Raw genomic sequence first — 24,523 nt, forward strand, 5'->3', positions numbered from 1 at the left:
TTGGACTATAGTAATGAAACAAGATGTATTTCACAAGATGTTTCAGTATGTTTTCAGTCCTAATTATACATCTTCAATTAAAAAAAACAAAACCTCACCACTGCATTATATACCAAAGATCATTAAATGCCTATCACAGCCCACGTCCAAGTCTCTCAATGTAAAAGATGGTTGACATTTAGCCGGGAACTTTTAAAACACTTGAGAATAAATTATGGCCCAAACTCACTCTTCTTAATGACACGTATAAAGTTCAGCTCTTTAATAAAAGGATTCAGGAATATGAAAACAAAGTTCCCAGCCAATAGTAAGGAAATAAAGGTCTTTCAAAATGGTCAGTTCTTGTTTCAATTAAACCGTGCATTTTTAATATAGTTGGTATAAAGTGAAACTCTTAAAAAAACATCGAGGAATTTAAAATGAAATGGAACATCCTCTTTGCAGGGTCACCAGTACCACAGTGAGATTTGTCTCTTAAACAATGACACTTAGTATCTCTGTAGTTCCATGAATACTTTTGAAGTGTCATATTAAAACCAATCTCATGGCCTTGAGGCAAAGAGAAGCAATTAGTCTTGGAGTTGTGAATAAATAAAAATCCATTTATACACCCGTCCTTGACACGTACCTTGCAAATCTTAGAAACTTCATCTAGTGGGAAAAGAAATGTTAAATCATGAATACCAATACTAATCACATCGCCATGTGGCTTCCTAAAACAGTTTAGTTTATACCCATCTTCTAAGTATTAATTTATATGTATATATTCATCCATATTGAACACAAAACAAAGAAGCTCTAGCAGGCACCTAGCGGGTGAGGGGAGAGGGGTGAGGGGCGATGGGGTCACATGGGTGGCCCCATGACAAGCAAGTTTTCAGTGGGTCTCTGCTCCTCAAACGGGAGCCTGGAGCATTCTTTCTCATGCCTCCCTCTTCCCCCCCAAGCACTCCAAGGCTTGAGAAGGGGGAAGGTTCTTTCCCTGAAGAAGTGTGGGGTATCCACACACGCCTTTCTCCATTTGTGATCCCAGCCAGCATTTAAGGGAGGACACAGGAGGTCAAAGTATTTGGATACTTGTTTCACTTCTTATTGGGGCCCATCCCTTCAGTGCCGGGTGGGGTGGGTGTAGATGTGGGCTTTGCTGCTCCTTGGCCTTGCGTAGCCCTGGAGAGACTGGGGCAGTCACCAAGGAGCAAAGCAGACCTGCTGGGCCTGGCCGAGATGTAGAGAGCAGACAGTGGTGCTGTCAGGCCCGAGCTGGGAGCCAGAAGCCCGGGGGCGCCAGGGCGTGGGGAGCAGAGTGGGCAGCCCATGGGCCGTGCTGGAGCCGCTGCACAGATCCCTGACCTACTTCCAGGGCCCCTTTCTCTTCAAGGAGTAGCTAAGAATCCATAAATTAAGGAAATTAACTGATGGGGCCTGCGGCATCTTTGTAAGCTATTTAAATCTATAAATTTACAACATCTTCTGCATATATCAAGTAATTGAACTAACTGCAGGGATGTAACTTTAATGAGAAAATTTCCCCCTTCTCCTGTAGTTCGAGCTCTAAAGTAAATAAATAAATAAATAAAACCTTCCCTTAGAAGGAAAGTTTCTCCTTATTCTCGCGTGGAGAAGTTACAGTACGGCGGTCCGGGCCCTCTTTCCACGCGCGAGGTCTCCTGGTCAAGGGAGGCAGGCCCCCACCTTGTCCTCTTTCCACCAGCGCCCCTTCGCCCCCGCTCCGGGCCGCCCCCAGCGCCCCCCGTGAGTGAAGCCGCTAGAGGGCGTCCAGGTCCGGCTGGAGCTCAGGGTTGGGGGGGGGGGGCCCGGCGCCGTTCCCGGCCGGAGCGCACCGGTCCTCCAGCTCGAGCCTGGCTCTGGCCCGGGCGTCCCCGGAGCCGGACGGGGGCGCAGTGCAGGCCGGGCGCACTGCACCGGAGGCTCCGCGCTCCGTTTCCTAGGAGCCGGGAAATGGTCCAGGAGGAGGAGGGGGGACGGGCGGGGCGCAAGGGAAACAGGAGAAAGAGGAAGGGGAGGAGGAGGTAGAAGAGGAGGAGGAAGGGGCAGCCGACTCGGGGACCAGGAGGGACGCCCCGGGCGCAGGCCTCGGCGCCGCGGGGAATCTTGGCGGTAGACGTCTCCATCGCGCCGCGCGCGTAAAGGAAATGGCGCGTCTGGCCGCGGGGGGCCGGCCGGGCGCCCCCCGTGCGCCCCTCCCCCGCGGTGGCTGACCCCGTGTCCGCAGACGTCACGGGCGGCGCTGCTCCCCGGTAGAGGGGCAGCCGGGGCAGAGACCCGGGGAGGAAGGCCAGGGAGGGGGAGGGGCGGCACCGGCCCCCGGCTCCTCTCCAGCCCCGGCCGACTCGCAGCCCAGTTTCTTCCCAAGTCCCGCCCCTACCCCCGGGCGCCGCGGCGGCGGCTGCTCTCCTCTTTGTAACCGAGGAGTCAAGAAATGTGAGAAACGTGCCCTGTGTTACTTATTTGGGAGCCGAAAATTTATGCCCAGCTGAAAGCGCCCAGGGAAATATTACATCAGATGAAATGACAATGATTAAAATCAGCTTCTCCCCCACCCCCTCCCGAGCCCGGAGGAGGCCCGGGCGCCGCGTGGCTGGCCGGCGGGGGGCGGGGGGCTGGGCGGCGGAGGGCGCGGGGGCCTGGGCGCACCGCTCCCGGGAGGGTCCTGGCGGAGGCCCCGGCGGGAAGGCGCGGACTCCGGGGGAGGCGGGTGGTGATCGCCCGGCTAAAGGAAGGGAAACGGCGCATTTTTGTCGCCAAGCGCGGCAGGCGCGGGCGCGCGGAGCTAATTGCGACTCTAATCCTCTGCCCCGCGGCGCAGCCGAGCCCCGAGCCAGGAGTCGCCGCGCGCTCCCGCTCGCGCTCGCAGCGCTGGGTAATTTGGAGCCGGATCGCTGCCCTTTGCGTCCGGGCTCGGCCGCGACGGGGCGCGGGCTACGGGCTAAGGTGGGGGGCTGGCTTTCTCGCCAGCAATCGGGGAAGGCCGCTGGAGAGAGAGGAGGGAGGAGAGGAGGTGGGAGCGGCGGGAGGGCAGCCGGAGAGCGGCGCGAAGAGGAGGCGGCGGCGGCGGCCGCGAGGAGGGGAGGAGGCGAGGGGAGGGCGGGGAGGGGAGGCCCCGGCGCGCCGCGCCGCGAGGGGCCGCGCGAAGCGGGGGCCGGGGCGGGAGGGGTGGGTGGGGGGAGGGTTGGGGGCGAGAGAGAAAGTAACTCCAGGACGAGACCGGAGCGACCCGCGCAGCGAGCAGAGGCGGCGAGGCTGCGCCCGGCGCCCGAGACCAGCGGCTGCGCGGGGCGGGGGCTGCGCCCGAGTCCGATCCGCCGCTCCGGCTCCGAGGTAAGCCCCGCGCGGGCGGCCACCGCTCAGCGACGCGCACGCCTGTCCCTAAAGTGGCTGCGATACCCAGAAAGTCGCCCGGCCGTGATTCGGACGTGGGAGGGGCGGCTGCTTTGTCCCGGTGCAGGGCGGCGGGGGCTGGCGGCACGGGGGCACCCAGCACAAAGGCCTGGTGCGGGAGGGGGGGGACTGCCCACGTGGGCCGGCCTTGGCCCCGGGTGGACCCTCCCCACGCGGGCGGGCACTGAGCTTCCTGCCGCACGGGGTGGTGGGGGTGAGGGGGTGTTCAGGTCCCGGCACTCGGGCCTCAGTGCAGGGCCGAGCGCCCTGCAGGGCCGGCGAGTTTCCGGGGTCAGAACCCGGCTCACGCAGCTGGGGCTTCGGCTGACTGGACCCGGCTTGGTGTCCAAATCAGAGAGAGAAAAAGTCTCCAACGGGACAGATGTGCGTCCTCTGACGCCCACCCGCCAGTCCGAAACGGAGCGGGAGGGGCTGGCGGTCTGGTGGTCGTCCCAAGCGCGCGGGGTCTGGAGCCCCAGGCGGGCCGCGCGGAGATGCGATCGCCGCCTCCGGATCCCCGATTCCCGCCGGTACCCCCTGACCTGGACGCGCGCACCGGCACACTCGCAAACAGCCCCCCTCCCCCGTAGCTGGAGCGCGTTTCAGTCCTCCCGCGCCCCCCACCTCCGACTGCAGAAAGATCAGCTTCAAGTTTTCACTCCGCGTCTCAAATGTGCATGAAGGAATTTAACTGCACGATTGAATAACAGCATTAGTTTCAATTAATTTTTTTTTAAATCCCGGCAACAATAAACTTTGAGAACAAAAGCGCTTTTACGTCCTTAATTAGGCGAGCTTCCCATCTGTGGTCTCTAAGTGTCTGCCTCTTGATTTAACTTTGTCTTCCGCCCCGCCCGTGCCGCACACCCTCGCGGTCCTGCCAGGCGCTTTGGGTGCTGCGGCCACCGCCGCCCGCGGCGCCGCCGGCCTGCACCCAGCCGGCTCCGGCCGCCCCGAACGAAGTTCACACCGGCCGGCGGGCTCCGCGGCCGGGCTGGCGCGCGCCAGGTGGCCCGCCTGCCTCCCTTCCGGCCCGCCCCCTGGACAATTCTGCAGGCCCCTGGCCCTCTTGCCTGGGGCTGGCGCCCTGGGCGCAGACCTGAAGGGAGTTCTTGAGCCGCCTTCTGTTTACCTTTTATGGTTAAAATAACAGCTTAGCAAAGAAGCGACTTCACGAAGAAGCGATTTAGTGAAATCGTCTCAAGCTGCCGCAGCTCAGCCAGTTTAATCACCCCCAGAGAGCTGAACAACTGCGAGCACAATGGGACACAAAATCATTTTGTGTGTAAATGAGCGTGGCATTCTGCTCGCTTCCCTCTGCTCGGGCGGGCGGGGCTCGGTGGCGGGGCGGGCGCGGGACCCCGGGCTCCCGCCGCAGCCTGGAGAAGCGGGTCAATACCCAGCCAGTTTGGAAACCCGCGGGCCGGGCAGCACACTACCGCCGAGGCCCCTGCAACAGGCGGTTTGGCTGAGCCTCGGGAGGGCCGTGGCGAGCTGGGGCTGGTCGTGGGTTTGATGCTGGTGCTGGCGGAATGAACTTGTGTCTCTTCCTGCACCCACTTTATGCTTCTGACCTTGGCAGTGGTCTCGGGGAAAGGGCCGTTGTCCAGCACAGATGCGTTTGTCGGAGGGAGCAGTGGAGGTTCGCGGCAAGGCGTACAGCCTGGGGCTTCCAGTGGTGAGTTTCTGGTGTCCCATGAACATCAGGTGGTGCTCGCGATGGAAAAGTCTGGGTGAGAACAGGATGGAACAGCTTTTGTGATGGGTACTTGGTGTTACACGTCACTCCTGAGTAGTGTCCTGGCAGTAGGGCCGGCATTGTGCAGTCCGCTTTGATAGACGTTCCATCGGAATTCCTTCCAGCACAGTTTATCCTCAGTGTGGCTTTCCTTCTGACTCCTCCCTAGCAGAGCCTCCCAGGGCAGGATAGCCCATTCCTGAGATACGTTTTGGTTTCTCAGAACTTCCTTGAGATAAGTGACCTGGTTTTCTTTTTGAAGCTTGCGGGAACTCAGGAATGCCCAAAGCAGCAGACCCTGGACAGCTAGAAGTTAAACATCACTGTCTGCTAATAGCCACCCCCACCCGTTTCCTGTCAGAGGACTTGCCAGGACACCGAGGGCAGGACAAATCCTGGGAGAGTGACCTGGCTTAAATTTGCAGGATTTGATTCTCATTGGACCTTGGTTCATGTATTAAAACTGGATGTTGAATTTCAAGGCACAAAGTCAATTCTTGAGAGAGGTTCGGTTAAACCTGCAACGGATAAGTCCAGGTTTAGGTATGTGGCAGCCAGTGGGGGCGGGGGGCATGATAGCCACTGTGTACGTCTCTCCCAGCCCCAGGTCAGTGGAAGGGTCTGCTTAAACCTGCTCTTCTCCAGCTCTCCTGCATAGGGCCTGCAGAGTGTTCTCAGACAGCTTCTAGAGACTGTGGGACAATCTTATTTCAGGTGATTGCGGCTCAGAGGAGACTGACTGTGGGGAGGGGCAGGAGAGAGTGTTCATTAGCTGAGCTGCTGTCTCCTTCTGGCCAGCTTTCTAATGCCTTGGGGCTGTGATCCCAAAGGGATCTGGAATATATTAGGCACAGACAAGACCATTCCCGGGGTCTGGGGAGAAACTGCAGAGGTGCAGGCTGGGCAAACAAAGACAAGTTTTCTTCTCTAAGGAGCCACAGGGGGAACGGTGGCTTCCTAAGTGACTTTCGCTCTTCCCTGGCTTCTCTGTGTCCAGCCAGTTGCAAACTGCATCTTAACACTGCAGAGACGGTGTTCAGAGAGGTCCTGGGGCTCCCCAGCCCATGGAGGGTGGGGGGATCCTCTCTGAGCTGTGGTTCCCAGGGTTCTCTCTGAAGCAAGAGGAGACATGCTTGGTAACGTGTCTCGAAAGCAAAATACCAGGAAAATCGGATTTGTTCTGAAACATTTTGGGGGCAATAATGGTGAGCATATGTTTCAGTACTGTCATTAGCTGAATTAGCAGACATGGAGCTGCCCTGAAAACACATGTGTGAGTGAGTGAGTGAGTGTGTGTATGTGTGTGTGTGTGTGTCTGTGTGTGTGTGTGTAAGTAATCTCCTATGGCCCGGAGGCTTGCTTTGGGGTGTGGGGGCAGGATAGTAGCGGGCAGTGTGGTAGGGCATGGGGTCCTGGGACGCATGTTCATAAAGGAGGATTGTAAGCATCTTTGACTGGGAGACACGGCGCCCAGGACCACTGAGGAGTAAGTCCTGTCTGGTTGTGTTGGTGCTTCCCGCAGATACTCTGGGCAGCGATGGAAGCCTAGATGCCTCACCGCAAGGAGCGGCCGAGCGGGTCCTCGCTTCACGCCCACGGCAGCACTGGCACCGCGGTGAGAGCCAGCAGGGTGGGCTGGGTCCAGGGCTGGTGTCCTCCTCTTCGCCCTCTTCCCAAGCGCCAGCTCACTGGCTGCCCTTCCTCGCAGCCGCCGCCATAGCTGTGGCATTCAAGAGATGGCTGTTGACTGGCCGTACGATTATGTATTTTTTTTGAAACAAAAATGCTCTTAATTTGATGTGAAATTTACTACATGTATAAAACTCAACGCCTTAGGTGCTGAGGAAGTCACTAATTTAGAGGTGTCTCGTTACTGAGACAAACTTGCAAAAACCCCTGAATCCCAATTCACAAATTGGTGATTCGTTTGTCAGGGGATATTTCACATCTAACACATAAGCCCACGACCTTTAATTAGAATTTTGCAGTTTGTTTTATGCCCCTGGAGGCTGACACCTTGAAAAAAATTTTTTTTCTTGATTTCTTATTGCTAATAAGCATCTTTCTTTTTTCCCTCTGGTACTTTGAAGAAAATGATGCAAATACACTTAATTACAGTGGTGGCCATAATTTGTCAGCTGAATATGTGATCAGGCACAGGCAGAAGTGATCTGATTAGATCTGTGATCACATTGGCAATAAAAGGAGTGCATAGCTCCGTCGTGGAGAAACCCTTGTTTTGTGCCTTGTTTCCAACTCCAGGAGGGAGGAAGCATGTCTCGGTTGTCTCTCACCCGGTCGCCTGTGTCTCCCCTGGCCGCCCAGGGGATCCCACTGCCGGCCCAGCTCACTAAGTCCAACGCGCCTGTGCACATCGACGTGGGCGGCCACATGTACACCAGCAGCCTGGCCACGCTCACCAAGTACCCTGACTCCAGGTAAGAGCCAAGCCCCTCATGGCACCGGGGCGTGCAGTGGTGACAGGCAGCATCTGTAGCCTGCTACCAGCCAACACGCAGGGCTCTCCAAGGCCCCCCCTGCTCCTAGACCTGGGGAGCTAGGGTTTAGGAAGCTGAGTCTCCCTGTTAATGGCTGCTTTGCATCGGGACTTGTGACCCTGAGCTGGTGGCATTAGTAGTGTTAGGTGGAGTTCCTGACTCACTGGCAGAGGCCACTTTTCAGAGCCAGCCCCACCTGCCGCTGGCCAGCAGCTGGCTGGGGAGTCTCATGTTCCATCATGTTACTCTTGAGCGAGACTCAAGCCTGGCCTTTGCAGGGCACCATTCGTGAGCAATGCTGCGTACTTCTTGGGGTCATGCTGGGGAGAAATAGTTCATCCTACTTCCGAGTCTAATCCTTGGGATAGAGCATAAGGGGAAGGATGAGGGGGAGCTGCAATTTGTCATCTTTGCCTGTTTGGGTGGCCACTGCTGGACCCTAAGGGCTAGCAGCCGGCTCCCTTGGATTTGGGGGGGTTGCAGTGACTGGCTAGGAATTACATGATGTTCGGGAATATCCACAGCTATGGATAAGCGTGAGCCACATACCGCCATCAGTGGGCAAAGCGTCTCTGACCAGGACCCTCCCTACAGGGAGCTTTACACTCTGCCCAGCTCCCCGGTGCTCCTGACTCCTGGACTCATCTTTGGGAGGCGCCGGGCACTGCTGACTCTCCTGCTTTTGCCTCTCAGGCATTTCTCTCCTAGGGGCAGACCTGGTTTCCCCCTATAACGGCAGGGCTGACCAGAGGTGGGATGGGTCTCTGAGCATCTCCTGGAGATGATGCCTCATGTTGCTTGCTGAGCCTGGGACTGCTTGCTCCTGGTACAGCGAGGCGGCCACCACTGAGGGCTGGCAGCGGGAGGGCCACGGCTGCAGGGCATCACCTCTGTTTTAGACATTTAAAATAAAAAGAGGAGTTAATTAATCCCCCAGACAGAGAGGGGGATCGGCTCTGGGAAGCTCTCTGATCAGGCTGCCTCGTGGCTGGCGTGGCTGCTCAGAGCATGGAGGATTCACAGCGTGTGAAAGTGGCGGCTTTGGGAGCTCGTTGGAGGCCGGGGTGGCGCCCTCCAGCGGGGAGTGCTGGAGGCGGATGCAGTGTCTCGTTCAGAATTTGGGGAATTGGGTGCAGGTGGCGGTTGGAGCTTCACTCCCTCAGCAGACAGAGGCTAGGCCTGGGGCACTTGTGACCTGGGGGCCAAGGAGGGGGCAGCATCCAGGAGGCCACGTCAGCTGTGTTGGCCTGGCACTCTCTGGCAGAGCCCTGTCTAGGATGGGAGATGGATTCTGCTTATTTAATTTCAATTTTGCCTTCTGCGGCATTCGTGCATTGTTTGAGATAGATCATCCCTTAATCGGTTGACGACGTTTGCGAGTGAAATTCATAAAACCCTTGCCCACAACCTCTCTGAAGAGTGTTTCCTGAAATCAGACACTTGCCTTTCTGGAGTCATCATGGCCCAGGCCTGCGGGGAATGGCCTCCTCATTCTGTCTCCAGGCTGCTGCCTGGAGCAGGGTGGGCAGGGGGGTGGTCCTCCCCTCCCAGACCCACAGCCCATCCTCACCCATTGTCCTGCTCTGACGTGGGGCGGGCCATCTTGCCGGTGGGGGGGGGGCCGTGACCTGTGGGACCCTCGGGCCAGCAGGATGTGCCCAGAGGGGGTGGCGGGCTGCATTCTTCCCTGGGGCTGAGCCTCAGGATGAACCTGTTGTTCTGCCTGGATGGCTTCCAGCTCACAGGAGAGCTGCTCCTTGGGCCTGAAGCTTTGGCCTAGAGGCGGGGGAGGGGGGATGGGGGCGGTGGGGGGGCATGGGGGGGACGGACCTGTAGGACAGTCAGGACAGTGGGTCAGGCCAGGCCTGAGAAGTGGGTTGGGCAGCTCTGCTGGCCAGAGCCCCTTGGATCTCTCACTGAGTAAATTATTAAAATTAAAAAACTGTTTTTCACTAATTCTGGAAACAAAGATCAATCCCTCACTCAGGGTCACCGATGTATAGATCACCTGGAGATGGAGAATTGTGTTAAGGTCACCCGGGGTGGAGGGAGTTCTGGATGTCAGCAAAGTCCCACCCTGGGCAATGCCAGGAGACCCCCCACCCCCTCAGGTCCCGGTGCCCACACAGCTATGCCTGGGCTTCTGGTTCTTGGCTGGTCAGGGTGGCTGCAAGGCAGGGAGCGCCAACGGGTCCTCGCCCAGAGCCGGCCCCGCCCAGCTGCCCGGGGCTGGGAGTCGACTCCTGTGTCTGCCACCGCACTTGCTGGACATCGTTTAGCTCCGGCCGTGGCAGCCCCACGCTTGCGTTCATCCTCACTGTGGGAAGCAACAAATTAAGATGTCCAGGAACTTTAGAACTAATAAAACCTGCCACTGAAACATGCAGGAAATTGGAGCCAAAGCTTAAAGAAAGAAAGAAAGAAGAAAAAGAAGACAACCCCTATCAGCTGGGGTCAGAACTGGCCAGCTTATTCTGTGGAAGGCTTCTGAGGTTGGTACCCCGAACCTGCAGCCTCCCTCAGAGAGTGGCCTGGGGTGGGAATGGACTCTTAACACCACACTCGTGTCGGGAGCTCCCTTTGAAGTGACTGTCCTAACCTTCCCTCAAGCTGCTCCTGTCCTTGATAGCTTCAGACCCTGAGGGCATGAAAGGCCTTAGTCTGTGAAGAGACACCGAACCGTGGAAAGACCTAGAACCAGCCAGTCCTGAAATAAGGCAGATTGAGAGCCTTCTGGCCTTGGACCAATAAGACAACCTAGAACGCAGGAAGCCCAGGAATGTGGTGGATTGGGAGTCCTCTAGACCAACAGGTCTGGAGCTTCACAGCCTGATGTCAGGAGGGATTTGCGACACAAGCAGCCGTGGAACATTGCTTGCTGCACACAGCGCTTGAGCTCAACCAGGAAGGGTGGAGAAAATTCTGCAGCGAGGCTGAGGCTTCACACTTGCTGGCTAACCTATGGAAGTGGCTCTTACTTCTTCCTGCTGGTGCCACGTGGGGTCCCTCAGCAGCCTGCTGATGACTGCCCACGGCACCTGGCAGCCTCGCTCAGTCCTGTCTGTCTCCAGGGCTGCTGGGTGGCCCTTATTCTGACATCTGGATGCCCAAGCTCTGCTGAGGTTAGGTCTTGGGGAGTTTGAGGCCTGGAATAGGCCATGGAGCCCACAGAGCTTTCCAGCGGGGCTGTGTTCCCCAGTATCACTGTCACCAGGCCTGGGGGTGGATAGGGCTCATGGCCTTTGGAGCTGTGAGATGAGTTGTATCTGGGTGACCGCAGCACTGGTTCCACAGGCTCGGGCCTCTCCACACCTCCCCGTGGGCTCTGGCCTGCTCTTGCCCATCTACGAGGCAGCCTTGCCCTTTATACAGCCCCGCTGGGCCATGTCCCCAGAGTGAGAACAGGTTAGTCACTCTACCCCTGGGCAGACCCTCCTGGCCGATGCCTGAAGTGTACCAGGCCACCAGGGTGGATGGGGTCAATGGTAGGCCCTGAGAGAGGCTTTGGGTGCCGTGACCCCTCAGCTTCTGCCCAGCTCATTGCCCTGGCGCACGGTGGCAGGAGTGGGGCAGGGCCCAAGGAGCAGTGACCCGGAGCAGACGGAGGAGTGGGCAGCTGAGGGAGGGGGGAGCCCTCCTGGGAGGTCTTGCCGGTGCAGGCAGAGAGTGGGGGGGCTAAGCCTCGGCTTGTACAGGTTGGGCTGGAAGGCCTGGGGCCCAGGTCGGGGCCACCCTTCTCCCAGGCTGTGCAGGGTCCAGCTGGGGACGTGTGTGTGGCCCTGCCTGTCTGCTGAAGGATGTCTGGCGGTGCTGCCCCTGGGGAGACCCTGCCGACCTCCCTGCGGTTCCCGAGTCAAGCTCTTGGCTGTCCCCACCCCTCTTCGGGGTGTCCTAACGCTCCCCACTGGGGCCTGGGGTCTGCAGGGGAAGTTAGCCAAACCAGAGCCTGCCGCCCTGGGAAGTGGGGAGGCCTGGTTCCTCCCCCCTGGAGTGGAAGGGGCCAGGCATCAGGGCGCCCCGAGAGCCTCCTGCAGGCCCTGTGCTTCTGTCAGAGCCACTGCCCTTCAGAAGATGGGGTGCTGGGACCTGGCCTCCCATCGCGGTCCCCTCCCCGGCGCACACACGCTGTAGCACGCGTGCACGCATTCGAGCATGTGTGTGCACTGTTCTGTGTGCATCCACACTGGTATGTGTGTACACACTGGAGTATGCGTGTGTGTGTGTACGTGCGTGCACTGTAGCTGCACACACACATGCTGTCCCCGGTGCCTGCCTCTGTTCTCCCCTAGGGTTCCCCGAGCACAGGGCTGTGGGTGGTTCGTCTGTGAGTTTGTTGAGTGTACGTAGCTGTGTCTCTGGTGGACCCGTGCTGCCTGGTGTGTCCCTCACCGGGATGTGTCTGGGTCTGCCTGTGATTTGTGTGTTGTGAGGGAGGAGACCATGTGACACTGTGCCTGCTGCGCGGGTGTGTCCTGTCCGATGCTCGTTCACGCGGGTTGGGTGAGGTGGATGTGTGTGACCCGGGAGTGTGTCAGCTGGTTTACATGTGTTCACTGGAAGGGTGGCTGTGAGCTGGCGTGTCTGATGGTCAGTGGGGGTCTTCTGGGCAGTTCTGTCCGGCAAGGGTTTGTGTGCGTGGGACGAGGTGGCTGTGTCTGTGTCTCGCTGTGGTTTTCCAGGCCTGTAACCCGTGTCAGCGGGCAGGCGGGTGTATAGAGCTGGGTGTGTCTCTCTCTGGCTGTGGCTTGGGAGTGTAGGCGGGGTGTGTGCACGTGCTGGTGTCCCTGCTGACTGTGGCCTGGCTGCCGCTGGCACGTGCAGACATCCTTTTCAGTCCTGGCGCAGTCCCAGAGTCACCCATGTAAGGTCCCTCGCCCCTCCAGCAGGGGGAGCGCTAAGGAGTCGGGGTGGGGCAGGTGGACCTGCCCTTCCATCCCACATCTCCGCCCCCATCTCTCCCAGAATAAGCCGCCTCTTCAATGGCACCGAGCCCATCGTCCTGGACAGTTTGAAGCAACATTATTTCATCGACCGGGATGGGGAGATTTTCCGCTATGTCCTGAGCTTCCTGCGGACGTCGAAACTGCTGCTCCCAGATGACTTCAAGGTAAGTCCGCAGCCGGCAGCTGCACGGCACACTGCCTGTGCAGTGGCATTACACAGGGTAGGCTGTGACTTAATAAATGGACCCACAGTTGTCATGGCAACCATAAAAACTTAAACGATGAAGCCGAGGGCTAAATCAGTTTTTCTAAACTAATTTTGTTTTCTCACATTTTTAGCTTATTTATCAGGGTGTAACAACAATTAAGCAGCGGCAGTGGCGCTTACCCCGGTTTCATGTTTGTCGTGTTGAAGGACTGTCGTGTGCCAGAGTTACAGGAGTTAGAGGTTCCCAAATCTGTTCCTTGTAGGCACTTGGCAGGGGGAAACTGATCCAAACCAAACACCCTTACACAGAAGGCTGCCCCCAGGTCTCCAGGCGAGCCTGTCTGCGGCAGCCGACCTGGTTCCGAGAGTCCTGCCTCTGGTGCTGGGCCCCTCACGGCACGGGGATCCCGGAGGCAGGAAGCCCATGCCTGGGCTACCCCAGCTCCAACCAGCAAATGTCCTTCCTTTCTTTCTTCCTGCCGGCACCCAGAGGACCCAGTGGCCCTGGGGCTGTTTTATCCTTCATTCAATTCAGTTCCTGGGTGCCAACAGCCGAACTCGGGCTGAAAATGCAGTGAAAGACAAGGCAGACATGGGTCCTGTCCCCGCAGTGGTTACCGTCTAGTGGGAAGACAGATGATGAACAAAAAAACACTTGAATTCCACAGGGGCAAACGCTTCAGAGAAGCAGAGAGTACTGTGAGAGTGAACCATGCGGAAAGCGGGCCTGGGAGGGTTTGGAGGCAAGGCTGCTTCTCTGGGTGACGGCGGAGGAACGGGGGCAGACGGGTGCGAGGGCCTTGGTGGGGAGGGGCGAGGGGAGGGCAAGGAGCTGGATACGTGGCAGCCTGGGACCATGTGAACTGGGAAGGGAAGAGCAGGAAGGAAGGCTGCTGCTTGGTGTCAGGACCCTGGTGGCCGGCTCAGCATTTGGCTTTTTACCCTGAATGCCGTGGAAGGGTTGTGAGTAGGGGCATGACCATCAGATCTGTTGTGTGGAAAAGGATGCGGGGGGGAGCAGGAGGGTAGAGGCAGTGAAGGTGGAACAGAGTGGTAGATTAGATTCACACTTAGGAAAAAGATGCAGAAGCCACGGGTGTGGATGGTGAGGGTCGGGGGCTCTCGAGGGTGCCTCTGGCCTGCAGCTTGCGTCCTGAGTGGATGTGTGGAGGCCCAGGGTAGAACAGGCTGGGGGAGATTGGCACCGCGGTCCTGTGTGGAAGAGCTGGTGGGGCATCCGGGGGGAGATGTTCTGGGCTATGAGGAAGGAAGTGGGGTTGTTGGTTTGCAGATATCATTTCAGACCTTGTGTGGATGAGAGCAGAGGCCCGGCATGGTGCCCTGAGGAACCCCTGTGGAGGGACAGGATGGGTTCTTTTTAATTCTTGAATTTTATTTTATTTTATTTTATTTATTTTTTATACAGCAGTTCTTATTAGTTACCTATTTTATACATATTAGTGTGTATATGTCAATCCCAATCTCCCAATTCATCCCACCACCATCCCCCCCCCCCCGCCACTTTCCCCCCTTGGTGTCCATACGTTTGTTCTCTACATCTGTGTCTCTATTTCTGCCCTGCAAACCGGTTCATCTGTACCATTTTTCTAGGTTCCACATACATGTGTTAATATACGATATTTGTTTTTCTCTCTCTGACTTACTTCACTCTGTATGACAGTCTCTAGCTCCACAGGGTGGGTTCTTGACTGATGACAGGCCTGGGGAGGCTTCTCTCGGGGTGACTCCAAAAGCTGGGGTCAGTCAGCAGGAGGAACGGACTTAGGCACAGTGGGGTGGGCCCGGCTTTGGGGGATGGGCTTCCTTGCCTCCCCCCAGGGGTCCTCAGGCTCACCAGCCGGACTTGAGCTGAGTGGTGTGGTCATGGGTCCTCAGCTACTCAGGGCTGGGGTGGGTGTGGGTGGACATGTGTTTGACTGGGGCAGTGGTCTGATCATCAGGGCCTGAGGGGTGGTTGGTGTGAGCCCGCCAGCCCGGGAGTGGGCTGCTGGTGAGAGGTGGGCGTCCCCCCAGACACCTCCTCACACTGCCTGCGAGGGCAGGGGCCGATCTTGTTGTCCTTTAAGCTTCACCCCCTCTTTGAGCTGGGTGTTTACATCCATTTTATAGATGAGGAAACTGAGGCTCAGAGAAGGTCTGGTAGATAATGATGCCGAAAATCCAACCCAGACAGGTCTGTTTCGCCTCCCTGCTCCGCAGTGAGCTCCTCCAGGGCAGGTGAGGACGGGGCTGCCCCGTGCCTTGCCGAGAAATCAGCAGGTTTCCAGGCATCTGCACAGCCTCTGGCTCCTCTAATCTAGCCTCCGGGTCTATCCAGAGGCTTCTCTCTGCTTCAGGGGGATGAAGCCAGCCCCAGTGCTGGGGCCGGATGGAAGAGCTCAGGGGGTCTTGGGACAGGTGCACACCAGCTGCTGCCTGGATGGAGGCAAGACCTTTTTTCGGGCACACATCCACCCGAGCCTCGTTTTCCCCATCCCTACAATGGGGACAACCATCCCAGACCACATTGTGCCCTGGGGGTGCAGGGTCTCAGAGGGGGGCCCCCTGGAGCCGGAAGGGCAGATCCCCACCTCCCCCACCCGTGTGCGCGTGCCCGCAGGACTTCAGCCTGCTGTACGAGGAGGCGCGGTACTACCAGCTGCAGCCCATGGTGCGCGAGCTGGAGCGCTGGCAGCAGGAACAGGAGCAGCGGCGCCGCAGCCGGGCCTGCGACTGCCTGGTGGTGCGCGTCACGCCGGACCTGGGTGAGCGGATCGCGCTCAGCGGCGAGAAGGCTCTCATCGAGGAGGTCTTCCCCGAGACCGGGGACGTCATGTGCAACTCGGTCAACGCCGGCTGGAACCAGGACCCCACGCACGTCATCCGCTTCCCGCTCAACGGCTACTGCCGGCTCAACTCGGTGCAGGTGAGGGCTGGCCGGCCGCTGCCTCCCCCGTGCGTCCCCGACGCCCTCCGGCGGCAGAGGGAGATGGAGGGAGGCTCGGTGCCTGCAATGGCGAGGCCCTCCGTGCCATCTTACAGAAAAGGCAACAATGTGTCGATGCATAATTTATGTCCCGCTCATAATTAAATGATGGCGCCTGGGGGATGGACTTAAAAAAATTGATCTATGCTTTTTTTTTTCCCCCGAAAGGATGTTCTATAAAAATGGCCTAGAGTATTTTTAACAAAGTGTGCTTCATTTGACACCCAGAGTCTGACTTTGGATTCAAATTAAACCCAGGCAGTGGGAGCAGCAGGTCAGAGGCTGAGAGTGGCGGCGGCCTGGAGCCCCCCCGCCACCTCCGTGCTGACCGGGGCCACCAGCACCCAAACAGCCGCCCAGTGCGTGTTTGGACTGGCTTTCCCCAGATGGGTCTGAGAGCTGGGAAGCCCCACATGGAGTGGAGGCCTATTTTCCATCAGCTCTTCCAGACCCAGGAGCAGACTCCTATTTCAGGCTTGGGGCAGAGTGGACTTTGTGGGGAAAATCCCGCAAGCTGTCCGTCAGCACTTGCTAGTCAGCACTTGCTAGAACCGTCAGCACTTGCTAGTTGCAGGACCCAGGTGTCAGACACAGTGACCGGGCCCTGCCCTCACAGAGGCACAAGCCCGCCCACATGGACACGGAGACCTGCAGAGACTCAAACATCAGGAGGACGCCTCCTCTCCACCCCAAGCTCCCTTGGGCTGATGGGCCCCCAGGCCTCCAACCATCTGGGACTCACAGCTCAGGGAAGCAGGTGGCTGCCCAGAGGCTGGGGGCGGGGTCTCTATTACTGGGGCCTCAGTGAGGGAGGGGGGCCTGGGACCATGTGTCTGGAGAGAGTGGGGCCCCAATCAAGGTTGTGGGCCCCTGAGGGCAGCAGGGTGGTCGCCCATCCAGGTTTGGCTGTTTGAGGGGCCCTGGGGCCTGGCTGCCCCTGTCCCTTCTCTGGCTGCCCAGCTGGATGTTCTGCAGGGGCCTCTGTCAGCAAGCAAGACGTGTCTTAACAGGAGAAGGTAGCGTGCCCTGGCTAGTGCCCACCTGCCCGCCAGGCAGGGCAGGCAGACGCTTGCAGCTGGGCATGACTGACCCCTGTTTCTTCCCCGGCAGGTCCTGGAGAGGCTGTTCCAGAGGGGTTTCAGCATGGCTGCGTCCTGCGGGGGTGGCGTGGACTCCTCCCAGTTCAGCGAATACGTGCTTTGCCGGGAGGAGCGGCGGCCGCAGCCCACCCCCACTGCTGTCCGAATAAAGCAGGAGCCCCTGGACTAGGCCCTGCCTCAGCGCCCACCTGAGGCCTCTGGGCCCTGGGAACACCCCAGGGACCGGGAAACAGTGCTGGGGAGTTCTGCCTATGCCTGCTTAGCGGTGGCCATGAGACTGAGGGTGGGGCTGGAGGGTCCAAAGCCTGCCCAGAGAGCCCCAAGGCCCCACGTGTCATGGCAACAGAATGTGGGATGCTGGAGGCACGTCCACTGAAGGACTGTTGATGTGACCCAAAGATGCCGAGGTGGGAGAACTCGGCCACCAGTTGTCTGGGCCCCTCGGCTCCCAGTCCGGTCCTCGCGGCGCCACACGTGCCGAGGCAGGGTCAGCAGAGGCCTCCCCAGTGCACTCTGAGGAGCTGTCCATCCTTCGCCACGCGGCAGACTCCAGTGGGTCTCCTTGCGTCAGAGATGGCTTATTTTTCTACAGTATTTAAGACGGAAGTAACTGTCAGTGCACAAGTCAGAGAGGCCGACAAAGACCAATGCTTCCTTATCTGGTGCTCAGCTCAGTCGGACGCACAGCATGTCTGCATGGGGGGGTGGAAGAGCTGCCGGACACTCGGGCCCAGGTGCCCGCAGAGCAGGGCTTCGAGACTTCTGGTCCCTGCTCTAGGGGCAGATGCAGGGATGGCAGTGCCACAGGGGCTGAAACTGGGCTCCCACGGGGTGGGGCTGCTGGGAGGAGGGTGGTACAGGCGTGGGGGATGGATAGCTGTGAGACCCTACCTTTGCTGCCGCCTGGGGCACAGGCCACACTTGAGAACCACCTGACCAACTAATGCCCAGGGCCTTCGATTCCTATCTGTGCGTGCGCACACCTGGGCTCCCAGAGAAGTCATCTCCCCATCAGGACCAGCCACGGGGCCACACCACATCCTTACCTCAGGAATGGGCCCCACGGTGAAAGGGGCCCATCTGTCAGCAGCATCCTCTGGGTCCCCAGCTCAGGAAGCCGTCCCCCACTCTGATTTTCCCACACTCATATGCACACTGAATTTTAATTAGACTGTTGTTACACTAGCTTGCCAGTAAGACCCGGACAGAGTCATACCTTGGGTTCTTGGCCCCGGATTCCAACGAGGACTGCCTCTGAGGGGTCCCCACAGACCTGCTGCCTCTCAGACGACAGGTCCAACGATGGATACCGCCTGCCTTGTCACAGTTCCCCTCCCCTCCCGAGATGGCTCTTTTCCCGGGTTGGAGAAACCGCAGAGAACTGCTGGGTGGGCGGGGCGTCCCGGCCAGCACTGCCCCCTTGTACGATGCCTGTAGACTTGTATATGACTCCTTTAATATTGTAAAGATGCTGATGTACAATTGTCGCGTGTTTGTGTAAACACATTATGTTCCTAGTTCATGCCATAAATGATGCTATAAAGCGAAAGACTGAGGCTCCACCCTGTGCAGAAGCGGCAGCCAGATTCCAGCATTCCACGCTGCGCAGGGAGGTTTGGGGATGGGATGCCTCCCTCGGTTCCTTCAGTTCAGATGGGGAAGAACCAGCAGCGGTGACTGGGGGAGGGGCAGGCACAAGGGTCCTGAGCTTGCTGTTGTTTATTGCATGTGGGTGTTTCCTCACTGCTGTGCCTGTTCCCCCCTGGGCAGCACAGATTCTGAATTCTGATTCACAGCCCCTAACCAGATGCAAGCTGGGGAAAGGCAGACCCAAAGTGTCCAGGGACTTTTGAACCCAGTCTTCAATGTTTGTGATCTTTCCTTCCCTCTGGTTTTTGGTTGAGGTTGATGTCCTCTTCAGAGCCCCGCAGAGCAGTAGGAGAAGGTGGCAGGCAGTCCATGCGTGGCTCAGGCCAGCCAGGGGACACGCAGCCCTGCGCATGAGGACGGGTCACCCTAGCTCAGCACAAGACCTCAATGCGTCTCTTTCCGAGGAGTTTGGATGTACTTACGCAGGCCTCCAATTTTAATGAGCCTTTTTGTATTTTTCCTCAAAGTCCTTATGTTCTAACTGGCCAGGACCCTTTCCCATGCCAGTAAGGGCCACCAGCCTCTCCCTGCCTGGGGGACGGGCCACAGCCATGCGCTGTGTGAGGCCGCAAAGCGGTCGCCATCCCACTGTACAATCGAATTTGCTGGACAGACTTGCCAGCCTTCTCCTTTGCTCAGCAACATGCCTACAGTTGGCACATGGGCATTTTGGCATCAATGGTTCACATCTGAGAGGAGGAGAAAGTGTTGTGTTTATTAGAAAGGAAGTCTCGTGGAAACAGCTCAGTGCCGCGTGTGTTTATGGATTTTTATAGTACGATAGCCAGCATGGGTGCCGGTTGGTGGAGATTCCCTAACATTTTCAAGCAAACTATCATTTTGATTAAACCATTGTGCTAAAAAAAAAAAAAAAAAAAAGAGTAACTACCTTACTGAATGTTACTCTTATCATCTCCTTACTAATTGAGACAAACGAGGAAGTATGATTTAGGGAGTTTCTAAATTTGTAGAGAAGTGCCATGTTCCCAAAGTGATGCTAAAATTCTAAGATAGTCCCCATAAACAATAAGTACAAACGTTTTTTATGCTTCCTGGAATGAATATACCCTATTGTAAGTAATCTCTTGATCAGTTGCCAGTGATATGTGTTACTTCTGCTCTTCATAAAGTATTCTTGATTATAAGCAACTGGACAGATAGCTGTGCCAACACTTCCCTGTTCCCCACCAGACCTCTGCCCGTGCAGAAGAGAACTCTGCAAAGCTACAGCAGGGGGCTTTGGCCGCTGTCCTGCTGACACGGAGCTCAAAGTCAGGTCACGACACTAATATCTTTTAAAAAGCTTTTTTTTTTTTTTTTTAAGCTACCACTTGACTGTGTTCCATAGAATAAATAAAGGATATTTTATAAATTATACACCCAGCTCTAGCACTTCGTTTCTAATCTACCGAGGCAGCCACAAGAAGGTACTCTGGCTTGAGTGACTCTTGCACCACTGCTCCTCACACCTGGGACTTGGCTTGACCACTGAGTCAGCACCTTGAGTAGCCCTAGTCCCAAATACTGAACCTTCCTGATCTAGGTGAGGAGTTGCCGTGGAGGGTTGGGCCCTTTTGCACTATATTCATTTTGTGCACGTGTATATGTAAACCAAGCCACTAACACATTTGACAAAGGGGCAGAGAAGCATGGATGTGAGAAATGGCTCTATTGAGCCCCTGACCAGGGGAAGACCAATTTGGTTGAGTCCAGCAGAGCCTAATTAGAGCACGGGGTTGGAGATTACCCTTTCTCCCATCCAGGAGGCAGACCTGTGTTCTCTGGAGAATGCTACCTGCCAAGATGGCCCCATCCCATCAGGCCCTGTCCACCCTCCTGACTCCCCAGAGACAGGACGACAGCTGCAGTGGCCCTGGAGGACCCACAAGATTGGAGTTCCTCCTAAGTGGATGACAAGATGGAACATACAAATGCAGGAGCTGCCAGAGGATTTTCAGTTCGAGGCAGGGCACTTGGTTCAAGCCAATGGGGAGTTCTAGACAGAGCTGGAGGGCCAGCTCTTGGCTAGAGAGCACAGCTGCTGCCCTTGAGCCTGATGTCTGGGCTGATGAGTGATGTTGTAAGAACTGTGATGTCACAGTTTGATGGTCTCGACTTCTGTTGACTTTAAGGTGGATGGGCAAATGTGTTTAGCACAAAGACAGCCACATAACATGGGCCTTGGCTCAGATGTGATGAGGACGTGGCTGGCCCTCTTTCTGCTCACCCCCATGCCACCCAAAGGAGGCAGCTCCATGTAGAGAGAAGGCTTGCCCGACCTGGAGATTGAGGCTCATGAGGTAGCCCTTTGTGGACCAAGAGAAAGAAAAGAGTATGGGTGGCAGCTAAGGGCATCTTCCTGCCAGGAGCCAGACTAGCAGTGACATTCTCTCAGAAGAATCAGAGTGACCCAAATGGAATCCAACCCCAGGGAGGGTTGAGGGTCAGAAAAGGATCTCACAGCCCCTGCCTCAGTCCCTGCCCTCAAGTCCTCGGTAAGTCCAGGGGCGTGGCTCTGAGAGCTGTTAGTGGAAGGAGAGCCCAGCCCCTGGGAAGCCCCCCAACCTCACCCCCTGCCCCCGGCTGATCTTGTTTGGGAACACCAGATGGCAGCTCTCTTCTCCCAAGCCCCAGAGCTGGAAAAACAAGACACCTGCTTGACCCATGGGGAGCTCTTCAAACCTCAGAGCCTCAGGCAGAGTGGGGGCCAATCCTGGGATATGTATCCAGGCGTTGCTGCCTGTAGGTAGTTGTTTATTCACAGGGAAGAGGCCCCTGTGTTTCCAATCTCACCCTCTTACCCCCAGTGGAAGGATGTCTTGGACAGTATTTGTGCTATTTTGGGGTCATGTAACTTTGACTTGAACAGTGGGCTAACGTGGCTGCAGAGGCTTTGCACCTTGGTCAGCAAAAGGGTCCTGCTTACTGCAAAGATCCTTATCTTCCTGGCCACCCGTGCCGTTGATTGATTGACAGCCAGCATGTGCCAGCCACTGCAGGTACTTGGAGGACAAGACAGCCCACAGGGCTAAGAGAAGACGTCTGTTTATCCACAAGAATTGTTTACTTGAGGTCCTGTAAAGTTATCTGGAAAAGAACTTTCCATATTACAGTTTTCAAGTTTGTCATAACATCGAATATAGATTACCCGCAAATTCCTTAACTTGCAAGTAGAACCAGCAACCTCTCCAGCCTCAATGACTGGCACCTCCATAGTGAACAAGGCTTCTCTGAAATTCTAATGAGAGATCCAGGGACAGAGGCAGGCACACTCCCAAGGGGGAATACAAAGGAGATGGCTGGAGGTCAGTTGCATTTGGATTCTCCTCTTTGTTTCCATTACACAGAACAGCCAATCCTGACAGCCATCTCTGGGCCTGGCGACCGAGCTGGACAGCACTCTTACTTGACTGAGTCATGGCTCTAGGATGACAACAGCTGGGTCATCCAGGCCTTGACTCCCAGGACCTCCTCACACAGACATCACAAACTGCGACAAAGCCTTAAAAGAGCAGGGCCGGAGCCAGGGAAGCGCTGGGACGCCCAAGCCAAGCCCCTGCGAGGATGCCCGCCCTGCCCCTAGGAGAACATGGGTCCCCACATCCCTGGCTGGACGGGGTGGGAGGTGCGCCACCTGCCACGGGCTTGAGCTGCTCCGGGGGGGGGGGGGGGGGCTGGCCAAGGCTGCTGTTCAAAGCCCGTGTCTAGAATGTCACCAGAGCTTCCTCCTCTGCGTCCTGGACCCTGTCCAGGGCTCCCGCGGAAGCTGCGGTTTGGGGCAAACAGCCTGCACCGACTGGGCGGGGCGGCTGCTCCCACTCCGGACGCGGGCCACGCCCTCTTGGACGCGAACACACCCCCATTTCCCGGGGCCCACGGAGACACGCCTCTCCCTGCAGCCTAACAGCGTGAAGGCAGATTTGTACGAGTACGTACAAGGTCCTGGAATTCTCGCCCGGTTGCCACACAGTGTAAGGAGCATAACTGGGGGAGGTTATGCAACTGCCCGAGGAGCCGGGGTGCGCTGCCAGGGCTCTCCAAGTTCCCACCACAGGCATCCAGGGAGCCTGGGACGGACCCAAACGCTAACAGTGCCACCTTTGGTGGCACTGATGGCCTCACTCCGGCAGGGCAGCAGTATGGCTCTGCTAAGAGTTGGGAAGCCCGGGTCCCTGCTGGGCCAGTGGGGGTGAAGCTTAGGCAGAGGGGACCGTGCCTGCAGCCAAGGCGGCAGAAGCTGAAGCAGTGGCAACAGCCCGGCCTGGCAGTGCCCAATGAGCACAGGACCGCCCCCAAACCCCCAGTCTGGATGCACACCAGGTCCTGAGGGAGGGCAGTAGGGGGAGCACTGGGTGAGGTCTACCCAACTAAAGCAGGAGACTGACAACCCTTTCCCCACCCCGTGGGCAGCTGGGCTGCATTCTCAGTCCCACAGAGCCCTCATGGGTGGGTCCATCCCCGGGGCCCTGTGAGTCACTTCCCCAGGCCCTGGAGGCCTCACTTGAAGGTGCCTCCCTCTCAAGCAAAGCCTCCTTTGTTCTCCTGGCTTCACTTCACAACCCTTTCCTCCCCTCTGAGTTACAAACTCAGGTTCTATGGGCCATAGAGGCACCAGCTGTGAGCAGCACAGAGATGGACAAATAGAAAGTGGTCTGGCACTGCAGAAGGCTGGAGCTTGCTTCCTTGCTTCCTCTGTCCCCTGCTCTCTCAGAGCTCAGCCTCTCTCACTGCCCCAGACGTCTGGGGAAGCCCCCCCCACCCCGCTCAGGTAGTGGGTGTGCAGCCCCAGGAGCGCCGATCCTGGAAGAGTACCAGGAGGGAGGGCAGTTTGGATGTGCTCACCCTGGTCGGCACCACCCAGAGCTGCTGAACTGGCCCCTGACACTTCTCTTGCATCACAGAGAGGCTTCCTTGGCTCAGATGACTGCAGCTCCATCACTCACTCTCTTGGTTCTCCATCCCCTTGCCTCCCCTACTTTCCCATGCCCTGGTGGAGGAGCCCAGTGGAAGCCCAGCTCAGGAATGGAATTCATCAAAGTGACTCCAGACACAGCCTCTAGTCTGCCTTCTCTCCCCTCCTCACCTCCCACCTCCAGCTGGGCTGACCACGTGGGGCCTCACTGTCCTGGGAGGTGCTTAGCTGCCGGGTGAGCTGAGCCACCCTGCGCTGAAGGCAGCCATCTGCTTGTGTGGGGTGAGCACCAGCCTTGCAGTGAACAGGGACCCTTGTTTTGAAGAAGTAGAAGACTAATTTCAAAAAAACAAAACAACAACAACAACAACAACAAAACTGTGCACAAAGATCCTCAATTTTTAAAAATATTTAATTAATTAATTAATTAATTAATTTTGGCTGCACCAGGTCTTAGTTGCGGCATGTGGGATCTTTTAGTTGCAGCATGCGGACTTCTTAGTTGCAGCATGCGGTCTTCTTAGTTGCGGAATGCAGGATCTAGTTCCCCAACCAGGGATTGAACCTGGGTCCCCTGCATTGGGAGCGCAGAGTCTTACCCACTGGACCACCAGGGAAGTCCCAAGATTCTCAGTCTTACTAACAAGAGTAAAAATGAAAATAAGGAGAAAGCCCAGTGTTCTAAAAACAGAGGAAAGATGAAGTCTATTATGGAACATCATTTGATGAAATGTATTTATCCTTCCATAAATATGTACTGTCTACAGTCTACCAGGCACTTGTAGGGTCTATGGTCAAGTCGAGGGGCTACTGGAGGCCAGGCTCTGAGCCATGTGCATGTCATGCATGAGCTCACCAAATCCTTAAACCACAGCTGGGATGAAGGAGCAATCAATAGTCTTATTTACAGAGAAAAAGAAAGGTGCAAGATCCCCCAGATAACAAGGGCCAGAAGAGCAGCCTCAACTGGCTCCAGAACCCATGCTCCAGCCGTTAAAAACAACAGCTAGTGTATTAGTTTCGTATTGCTGCTGTGACATATTACCACAAACTTAGTGGCTTAAAACAACACAGATTTATCATCATGTA

The 24,523-nt window shown here is 56.9% G+C and overlaps 1 protein-coding gene across 1 annotated transcript; it reads left to right on the forward strand.

Annotated features, from left to right (window-relative positions):
- The first annotated feature begins 3,190 nt into the window (after nt 1-3,190).
- On the forward strand, nt 3,191-18,421 carry KCTD15 (potassium channel tetramerization domain containing 15). Its single transcript, XM_057534827.1, has 7 exons — nt 3,191-3,339; nt 4,982-5,077; nt 6,660-6,752; nt 7,400-7,575; nt 12,598-12,742; nt 15,407-15,712; nt 16,883-18,421. The coding sequence occupies exons 3-7, from the start codon at nt 6,687-6,689 to the stop codon at nt 17,039-17,041; spliced, it is 852 nt and encodes a 283-aa protein (XP_057390810.1). The 5' UTR covers nt 3,191-3,339; nt 4,982-5,077; nt 6,660-6,686; the 3' UTR covers nt 17,042-18,421.
- Nucleotides 18,422-24,523: the final 6,102 nt, after the last annotated feature.

Source organism: Balaenoptera acutorostrata, chromosome 19 (assembly GCF_949987535.1).
Source record: "Balaenoptera acutorostrata chromosome 19, mBalAcu1.1, whole genome shotgun sequence".
NCBI classification, from domain to species: Eukaryota; Metazoa; Chordata; class Mammalia; order Artiodactyla; family Balaenopteridae; genus Balaenoptera; species Balaenoptera acutorostrata.